Source organism: Gastrolobium bilobum, unplaced genomic scaffold, assembly GCF_033153095.1.
Source record: "Gastrolobium bilobum isolate Gb01-03AN ecotype WA unplaced genomic scaffold, APGP_CSIRO_Gbil_v1 utg33064, whole genome shotgun sequence".
In the NCBI taxonomy this organism is placed as follows: domain Eukaryota; kingdom Viridiplantae; phylum Streptophyta; class Magnoliopsida; order Fabales; family Fabaceae; genus Gastrolobium; species Gastrolobium bilobum.
The window spans coordinates 210,571-220,899 of NW_026896642.1; the positions used below are offsets into that span (position 1 = coordinate 210,571).

At 35.3% G+C, this 10,329-nt stretch overlaps 1 protein-coding gene across 1 annotated transcript; it reads left to right on the forward strand.

Moving 5' to 3' along the window:
* Window positions 1–1,390: 1,390 nt before the first annotated feature.
* LOC133301228 (calmodulin calcium-dependent NAD kinase-like) lies at window positions 1,391–5,292 on the forward strand. The gene is made up of 9 exons (XM_061500846.1): window positions 1,391–1,400; window positions 1,551–1,727; window positions 1,906–2,129; window positions 2,291–2,355; window positions 3,244–3,465; window positions 3,619–3,745; window positions 3,947–4,269; window positions 4,372–4,516; window positions 5,044–5,292. Exons 1-9 carry the CDS (start codon window positions 1,391–1,393, stop codon window positions 5,290–5,292), a joined length of 1,542 nt encoding a protein of 513 aa, XP_061356830.1.
* Window positions 5,293–10,329: the final 5,037 nt, after the last annotated feature.

A 10,329-nucleotide genomic window follows, 5' to 3' on the forward strand; every position in this document is an offset into this window, starting at 1 on the left:
TAATAGAGACAGTAAAAAATACAAAATTATCACTACATTTTACGAGAGCATTTTTACTAACATGACTATTATAATTATATATTTTAAGAAATACATAGTTATAATATTAAAGTTATTTTTTTCTCTTCCTCTCTATGTCGGCCAATAAATTTCTAAAGAAAAAGGGATATGTCAGCCGATAAGTTTCTAAAGAAAAAGAAGAAAAAATAACTTTAACATTATAAGTTATAACTATGTATTTTCGACATACATAATTATAATAGTATCATTCAGTGCAAGTCAGCACTAAAAATATTTTCGCATTTCACATCATTAAAAGAATGGAATTGCTTTCATTTGATTTGATTTTGAAATCGATTTGTTTCTTTGAAACTCGTTCGGAACATATATTAAAAAAGAATTCAACTCATTTAATTTTATTGATTTTATTTTATTAACCCCTATTTAGAACAGATATGTAAGATGACCAAATTAATAAAAACAAATCATCAATTCAGATGATAAAAACTAAAATCAAATCAAACCCACTTAAACCCAATCAAAATTAAGTAAACTTTTATATGCACACATTTAATATAATAAAGATTTAAAAATAAATCAATTCATGTAAAAAATTAATTAATTATCTAAAAAAATTATTTCCAAACTTACTCTATAGCACAACTTTAAGTAAAAATAAATACGGAATTGTTGATCCAGTAGCGAGTCAACTAGATTCCCAAATTTGAACTGTCCAAAAGTATAGGGGAAAAACAAGTATTATGTTGTAGGAAAATTCTTAGGTCATGTGAGATAGACAATCAATTGTTTGTGAGGGTCATTATTTTTAAAATAAAAGAAAAGTAAAAGAATTGATGGACTCACGTTTATGTGTCTGTAGAAAAATTGATTGTGTCATGTGAAAGGAAGCAAAACATTACCCAAAGTATATTCAATTAATGAGAGTTGCAATTTCTAAAAATAGTGAAGATTCACAAATCCGAAATCAGATTAGAGGAATCCATTAGAACTTGAAACACGTTGATATTAATCAAAAATAAATAAATAATGTCTAACACGTTGATATTAATCAAAAATAAATAAATAATGAAGACATTGCAAAAGAAATTGAAATTCCAATTGATATTAGGAGAGAGAGAGAGAGTGAGGACAGAATCTTAAGTTTTGTAGCCATAGATTATGACTCAGCTAATCTCTAACAAACTGCAAATTATATTTCATACGTGTAAGCCCATTAGGTATAATGCCATGCAAAGCCGTAGAATTTCCTTCAACGTAATAACAACAAAATCAATTTCTTCGGAAATCAAAAAACGAACAAGACACAAAGTAATTCACGTTCTCTTATAGCTCCTCCGGTGCTCTCTGTCGACTTTGGTTTCTAAGAAAAATGCAGAAAGGTAAGAAAAATACTCATAATACAACAAAATTCAAGTGCCATGCATGATATCACTGTGTTTGGTTTTGTATATTGATATTGATATATTTATATATATACCTAATGCAATGTAAAACCATATATATATGATGATTACCTCAATCTTGTTCAGAATGTAATGGCAAGCCCAGCTTCACACAGATCGTGGTGGCCTCTTCCATTGGGTTGATATTTGCTGTTGCAATGCATTATCACCTGAAAAAAATGAAACATCGAAAGATCATTCCACGTTTGAGATTATCAAAGGCAGGGCAAACCCCAAAGATTGAAAGGTTCTCTCATTACGTAGGTAATTAATAATGTGTGTCCATTAATTCTTTGAGTCACACAGATGGATCCATAAACGGTGATATATAGATATAATTAATATATCATTTGGAAAAGATGCAATGCAAGGTTGTTTTCCCATCATATATACCAATATGAATTGGATTGGTATGAATCATAGATTTTGTGATTTGTTGCAGCTAGGCAAATGGGGTTCAAAGATAAGAGAAGTTGTCCTCATCTATGTAATTTGGCTTCTGAATACATAAGGAAATGCGAGGGATGTGAGGATGATATCTACGCATTCTTTGAGAACGAACCAGATGCGGATTCACTTTTTGTGAAGCTTGTGGAGGAGTTTGAGAGATGCATTCTTAGTTACCTTGCATTCCATTGGAGCCATGGTGATATATTGATAAGTCAGGTAATGAGGAAATCTAGGCAGTTAAGGGAAAATGAAGACAATTGTTAGAATCATCTAAAGTGAATTGTTTATACAATTTCAACATCAGATTTATCACAAACTAATTGGTTATACAATATTAGATTAAAAAAATGTTCTCTTTTTTTTTCCTGGTATTGCAGGTCTTCTTGAACTCTGAAGCTGAGCCAAAAAAGAAGCTCAAGCAAATAGTTATGGCGGCAACTAGGTAAGAATACTGATTAAACCATCTTTGAAACCAACATAGGGATCAGATTTTATGAAAGAGGGAAATGTATCATCTCAAGTGATATGAGATCATATGAGTCGTCCATAGACAAATCAACCATTATGGAAGAAATAGCATTAAGATAAAGAGTGAGAAAATAATATCGATCTGTTGATTTTTCTTTGTACAACTGATCTCATATAACTCTCACGTGATCCATTAACTATTTCAAAGGACTGAATATCTATGAAAGGGATCAGAGATTTTACCAATTAACCTGTAATTTTTCTTTGTGACCTCAGTTGCACCTAGAAATCATTGAAATATAATAAGGAAGGAAACAATAATTATGTTGGGTATGGCTCATACTTCACATGATGATGTTGGCCCTAATTGTCGGGGTCAGCAGAAAGGCAACTGGGCCCATGAATAGCTGCTGTTAGGGTTTCTTGTAATCCTATTTATATTTGCCTTGTAAACCGAGAGACTTGTAACGAGTGGCGGTGAGGTGAATATAGTACAGACAAGCTGGACGTAGCCTATATTGGGTGAACCAGGGTAAATCATCGTGTCAATCTCTCTACTCTTATCTCTTTTTCTGTTTTCTCGATTCTGTGTGATTGTCGATTTCCAACAAATTAGGCTTTCATTCCTCTCCCCTTCCTTTTAGAAGTAGCAACATACGAAAATTAAGAGAATTATGTTTATAAATAAATCACTTTTTGTAAGTAAGTGGTGCCAATTCCAAGGGGATGATACCTTGTTGGAACTATCTGAGAGTAAAGTTAAATAACCGTCCAAGAAGGCTTGCAATTATTTTCAGCAGTGTGAAAAGGGTTTTACTTAAAATTTTCTTCCTTTTGAAGTTAAATAGTATCTTTTGCACAGGGAACAAAGGTTCGAGAGGGTAACCAAGAATCTGAAGGTGGCTAGAGTTTTCAATACATTAGTAGAAGAGATGAAAGCGATGGGACTTGTAACAAATGATGACTCTCGATGCACAGAGGTAATGGCTCCAGTAGCTCACTGTGATAGGAGCCCGGTGCTCCTTTTCATGGGTGGTGGTATGGGAGCTGGCAAGAGCACCGTGCTTAAGGACATTCTCAAAGAGTAAGAGAAGTTCTATTTTTCTGAACAAAAAAAAAAATGAATCATTTTTCTTTTGAACAAGATAAATTATCCTATGATGTGAAATACTGAAATCATCAAAACAAACACAGCAAGAACCTAATTTTGTTTCTTTTATGAATGAAATTTGAATAGACCTTTCTGGGTAGGAGCGGCAGGCAATGCCGTTATCATTGAGGCAGATGCCTTCAAAGAATCAGATGTCATCTACAAGGCCCTTAGTTCAAGAGGGCATCATGACATGATTAGAACAGCTGAATTGGTAAGATGGTTGAGACACTTCTCTGCTTTTTATTCTATTCTGTTTATAGCATAGGTATGCATGACATACTATTTATTACTTCTTTATGTGGAATGAATATGATGAACAGTGGCATAGACCAAATTGAGTTCAATCTGGCACTCATTTAATTGTTGTATAATGCTTTTGGTTATTGCATGATAAAGTCATTGTTGCAAACAGGTTCACCAATCATCCACAGATGCAGCCTCATCCCTCCTGGTAACAGCACTAAATGAAGGGAGGGATGTAATTATGGATGGCACATTCTCTTGGGTACCATTTGTTGTGCAGACAATAACAATGGCCAGAAATGTCCACCGCCGCCGTTACCGCATGGGAGCTGGCTACAAGGTGAATGAGGATGGAAGAGTAACTGAAAACTATTGGGAACGAATTGAAAATGAAGAACCTGAACAAGTTGGAGGCAAAAAGAGAAAACCATATAGGATAGAGCTGGTTGGAGTAGTATGTGATGCTTACCTTGCAGTCATTAGAGGCATAAGGTATATTAATAGTTAATTTTTCTATTTGATAATCTTACTCATCAATCATTATTCTTCCAGTGGAAATGGATTATGCTAACAGTCAAATTTGAATGCTAACAGGAGAGCTATCATGTGTAGAAGAGCAGTGAGAGTGAAGTCACAATTGAAATCCCACAGGAGATTTGCTGATGCATTTCTGACTTACTGTCAACTAGTAGACAATGCCCGGCTATACAGTACAAATGCTTTGGAAGGACCACCCAAGGTACACATTTTTCTCTCCTCTTTCTTTCTTCTTCTTTCTCTGATGACACAAACTTGCCTCTACTCTCTCTACCTAGGGAGAGAAAAATCATAGTGTGTTTAGTATACACAAATGATAGATGTAAGTGACAATCAGGAGTAAAAATTGGATCCCATAATTTCCTCTCTGAAATTTACCATCATGAATGAAATTTTGTTGCAGCATATTCTGACATGATGGGGCTTTTTAATGGTTTTTATATGGGTTTTATAAGAGTTATGTTGTAGAAAAAGTGATTATGTAATGTTATAGAGATTCGTTTTGCGTGCCATAAATTTCTTCTTCTTTTTTCTTCAAAAAGTGTGGGCCCCACAAAATATTGTGTGTGTAGAAAAGTTTGTTGTGTCATGTTAAATATGACAAATGCAAACCCCTTTTGTATATCTCAAGAATGTCTATTACTAATCATTTACTATTGAAATTGCTGTGGTGGGTTTTTCCCCCCTATTTTCAACATCTACTACTCTGACCAGATAACTGTTGTATAGTTGATAGGATGGAAAGACCGAGACAAGACACTACTCGTTGATCCAGATGAAATTGATTGTTTGAAGAGGGTTGCTATGTTAAATGAAGATGCCAACTCCATATATGAACTTTACAAGCACCCCAACCCAACTTGTGAAGCTGGATCAATATGGAAAGACATTGTATTATCTCCTTCAAGGTTGAACATCCAACAGGAGCTCAAGTATTCAATCCAGAAGGTGGAGGGATCAAAAATGCTAACTTCATGAAGCAGTGATGCTATTTTTCCACCTAGATTACAAAAGTAGAGCATGAGATAAGCTCAATGAGCTTCTATAGGTTATTGAATTTTGTGACCGAGGAAAATTTATGTATGATGTACCAATGTGATGAGCTTAAATGTACAAAAGAACAACATATAGTCAAGATCTTAAAATTTGGTCTTTAGGGAAAACAATTTTGATTTGACGGCCTTTGGGTTTTCAACTCTCCGAAAGGAATTCCAAATTAGAGGCACCATAAAGGATTTTCTTTCTATTGGAAGCTACCAAACTCTTTCTGAAGTAGGGATGTTTTTCTTATATGAACAGATCCTGGACTTTCCTTCATGTAATTTATTTATCTCTTTTTTGTTTTCATGTTATTTGAAATGTTTTTCTCACGATAATCGACCATTTTCCCAAAGCAAAAAGGTAAATGGAGACAGAATACAGCAAATAAAAGTGACCAGTGAACACTGACGACAATATGCATTGGTAGTTGTTGCAAATCTGGAGACTAAAAAACATATTTTGGAGTTAAATCCCCACATGCCAGATCAAACCCCTAGTAGATTGCTCCTTACACCAAGCCAACAACGCTATATGATAAATCCATAATTTATCATGTTTTTAAAGAATAAACACTCTTATATCTAATCAAAAGCATGAAAACTTAGAGTTATTTGCCTAAAAAGTATAGAGTTTGAATTATTGACCTATGTGAATGATTTTTGCTTGTTTTATATGACAATTGAGTTGAATTGCAGAATTGGATCAATGGTTAAGTTTGAAGGACTTAAAGCGATAAATGAGGAGCAACCATTTAGTGAAAATCTCCCTAAAGCTGTCTTTCGACCAATTTTTCGTATCAAGATGACAGATTTGGATCTCGTGTTCTCTATAGAAGTTGTAGATCTCTCTTTTATATTTCCGACGAGACTAAGATCATATCAATTGGACGAGTATAGTTGAAGTTATGGCCAAAATACGAAACCGTGTTTTTGTTGTCAAAATAGCGTGTTTCAACGCGCTTCATCCCGTTTAACGCCCAATTGCGAACCAATTAAAGACCATTACGTGGTTTTCACCTAAAACAAGGATCCCTACACCTATTTAAATTATTCTTCATGAGTCTTTGACATAACTTGACACTGGAGGCGTAGTTTTCATCGGAGAAGCGAGTCTTTCATGTTTTTGAGAGCCGGAGACAGGTTGGAGTCGTGATTACGTTGGAAAGAAACCTTGAAGATTCACCGCACCATCGCATCAATGGAGTTCGAGGAAGATTTCTTGTTTTCTTGTGTTCTTGATTTCACCATGTTAGGCTAGATTTTGTAGTTGGGGTTAAATAGAACTCAATTGAATCCTTATGTTTCTGAATTAATCTTTAATGTAATTTTCCCTTTTTATATTGAATGAATGTTACTTTGCTTAATCTCTTCTATGAGTTGTTCTTGTACTTGTAGAATGAATTAGGATTCGTATATGACAATAGGGATGTTGGTATATGAATTTGGTTTGACTCATTCATCATTAATTTGTATGACTCTAGGAATAGACATATGAACTGTGTCATTTTTATGATTCTTGATATTAATGCTTAAATCCTTTTGAGAAACACCAAGTAATTAGGATTTCCCTAAGGGAGTAAATGGTTAGAATGCCAAGAGATTGAGTTTTAACTAATTTAGGGGAAATGATGGGCAATATAAAAAGGGCGATTAATTAAGGTTTTAATTCAGAACATATAGGGGAAGTTGAATCCCTAACTGCGTTTCTTAGTTGACAAGTAATTGAAATTTTAACTTCTTGCTTTGTTATTTAGTTTGGTTTTCATACAATATTCATGATCAAATTCCATTCAACTCTCTTGATTGATTGTCCAACTTAATCGCAAATAGGGAATTAATGATTGAAATTCTCATCATCGTGGGAACGATCTCGTACTCATTATACTTTATTACTTTTTTGAACGGTGCACTTGTCGAAGTCGCAACACTATACATGCAAGGAAATGAGAGTCGCTACATTTCTATGTATACTTTTTTTCTTGAATACACACTTTCACATTCATATTTTACAGTAGTTTCTATTAAGTAAATATCAAATTTGGTTAACTAACAACATATTGATCGGTTTCAACATAAGAATCTAAAAAAGATCTATAAACGTAGGGACAGGGGAAGGGCTAAGGAACATGTGATGGGGGAATTAACAAATTGATGGCCAAGGGAAACAATGAGGAGAAGTTAGTTCCTGAGGCTATGTGGCAAGCAATGAATGGAGAGAAAATTGGGTGATAATGGAATAGAAGATTTGGGAGAAAAGGATATATAAGGTAGTTAGGAGCATTGGTGTGGGATACAGATATTTTGATTATCCTCAAGTGTGGTAAGGCATCTGGGAGGGGTCAATCTCAATGGTTAGAAAAGGTCTGGGAGCTTGGAAATTGTTGGATGTTCCTCTTGTAATAGGGTAGAGGTGAAGAGTGTCTTTTCATTTCTGTAATTGATTACTATTTTTTTCTTTGTAAGCATTGTCGAGAGGAGTCTTCCTCTGTGTGTATGGAGTTAGCTCCACTATTTTCTTTTCAACATAAATTCTAGTACCACCATTTTGGTATTAAAGCACTTCTGATCCTAAGGAGTACTTTATGGTACATACTCGCATTGAGAACAAAGTCGAGGAAAGGGAACAATGCATGGAGAGGCTGGAAGGAAGGAAGAAGGGAGTAGAAAATACGATTCATCAGCTAATGGAGAGAATTCTCGAGTTTATTGACAAGGTAAACCAGAGGGATGCTGGTTGGGTACTGGATGACGAACGAAAACAAATGAAAAGGAAGTTAGAGATAGAGCAGTTTGAAATATAGTGAATCAAAGGGAAGAAGAGAAAATGAGTGTCTTATTTTACAAGTGAAGACCCTTATGGGTGGATATTTAGAGCAGAGTGTTACTTTCGCATCGACCGAATCCTAGCTGAAGAACAAGTGGAAACAACAACAATATGTTTAGATGAGACACACCATTTTTTCTAGGCTATGTGCTACGTTTATCAGAACCTTTAGCTTCTTGTGATGATCTTAGGAGAATGGGGGAATGTTTAGGATGATAAAAAAGCAGCATATGAAAGAGAAGTTGTGGAGACTAAAGATTCTCTTCAATTGAGTGTCCATAACATTGTGGGCTTTACATCCAATTGTTCCTTGAAGTTGTGGGGACAAGTGAAGGGGCATGGTGTTGTGGTGTTAGTTGACATGAGTGTTTCATATAACTTCATCGCAAAAAGGGTGATTGAAGCTCTAGGCTTGTCAATGGAAAAAATTAAGGCGTTCATGATGGAAGTGAGGAATGATCACATGGTTCAATGTCATGGGCGTTGCAAGGGAATACTCTTGGAACTGCCTAATTTTTCCATGACTCAAGATTTCTTCGTTTTCAACCTGAATAGAATGGATTTGTGTTACTATCCTACACCAAGGTATGGGACTTGGAGTCCCACGTTAGTTATATAGGTGACTAATATGGGATTTATACGAACTTTGTGCTCTCCTACCTCTTGAGTTAGCTTTTGGGATGCGGTTCTCCCAAGATTCGTATCAATTGGTATCAAAGTCTTTCACTATGTCTCCCAATTGCAATTGAGCAGCACAAGTGGTGATGCTGGCATTATAGTGTTCGCTCGTGTCTAGTAAAAGACTAGCGCAAAGCCAGTTCGCGTGGGCACTGGTGCTGCGGAGCGTGGTAGATCTCCTACCTCTTAACTTAGCTTTTGGGGTGAGGTTCTCCCAATGTTCGTATCAATTTGAAATCGGGCTTTAAGTGGCTGGATGGATTGCAGGAAATACACGCCAACTTCCATATCCCTACTCGCAAAACCAGAAAGAAGAAAATTATACAACCTAATTGCAATCCTTACTCCATCCCTTGATCCTAGTGAAGAAAACAGATAAAAGCTGGAGATTCTGCGTTGACTACAGAATGTTGAACAAGGTGACAGTGCGAAATAAGTTTCCTATACATGTAATTGACAAACTCCTTGATGAATTGGATAGGGCTAGTGTGTTCTAAAAATTAGACCTTGAGTCAGGATATAATTACATTAGAATAAGGGTGGAAGACATAGAAAAACCAACCTTTCGTACACATGTGCACTACGAATTATAAAATGTAGTTTTGGTAAATCAGATTTGGAGTATTTGGGTCACTTAATTTCACGAGAAGGTGTGAAGGCATACCCACAAAAACTGGAAGCTACTAAAAAGTGGCTAGTGCCTCAGAATTTAAAAAAGGGTTAAAACAGTTTTGCAATTGATAGGTTACTATAAAAAATTGGTAAGACAATATGACCACATTGCAAAACCATTAACCCAATTGCTCAAAAAAGACAGCTTTGATTGGGGGGAGGTAGCAGAAAGAGCTTTTGAAGCATTAAAGGAGATTATGACATTACCTTCTTTGGCCCTACCAAATTTGGAGAAACATTTATTGTGGTGACGATTGCATCAAGGGTAGGCATGAGAGCAATCCTTATAAAGCAAAGGCGGCCTATAACATTAGGAAGCAAGCATTTTCTATCCAAGCCAAAAGCATTGTCAGTCTATGAATGAGACTTGAAAGTTGCGGTACAGAAATGGTGTTATTACTTGATAGGACACTGATAGAACCAAATCAGATAATCAAACAACAAAAGCAAACAAGATATTTTTTTGGCTCAGAACGATCTGGATTTTCTGATATGTGTGTGTGTGTGAAACAAATTACAGTAAGGAAATGAGGCGGAAACAAAATACAGAACATAAAACTACTGCAATGAAAATAGCTACAAATTGTGTAAGAAAAAAGAACATGAACAACCAACGTGCAACATTTTCGAGATGTGTGCTATCTCTCAAGTCCCATTTCAAAATCCAGCCTCCTCTTTCCTCATGCCTTCCCATGCCTTTTATTCCTTCAAACTTTTAGTATATGGGTGTCCTAGAGACAATCTTTTGGATTAAATAAGGACATAAAATGTAGACCTTTTTGTCGCAAATTAATAATAAGC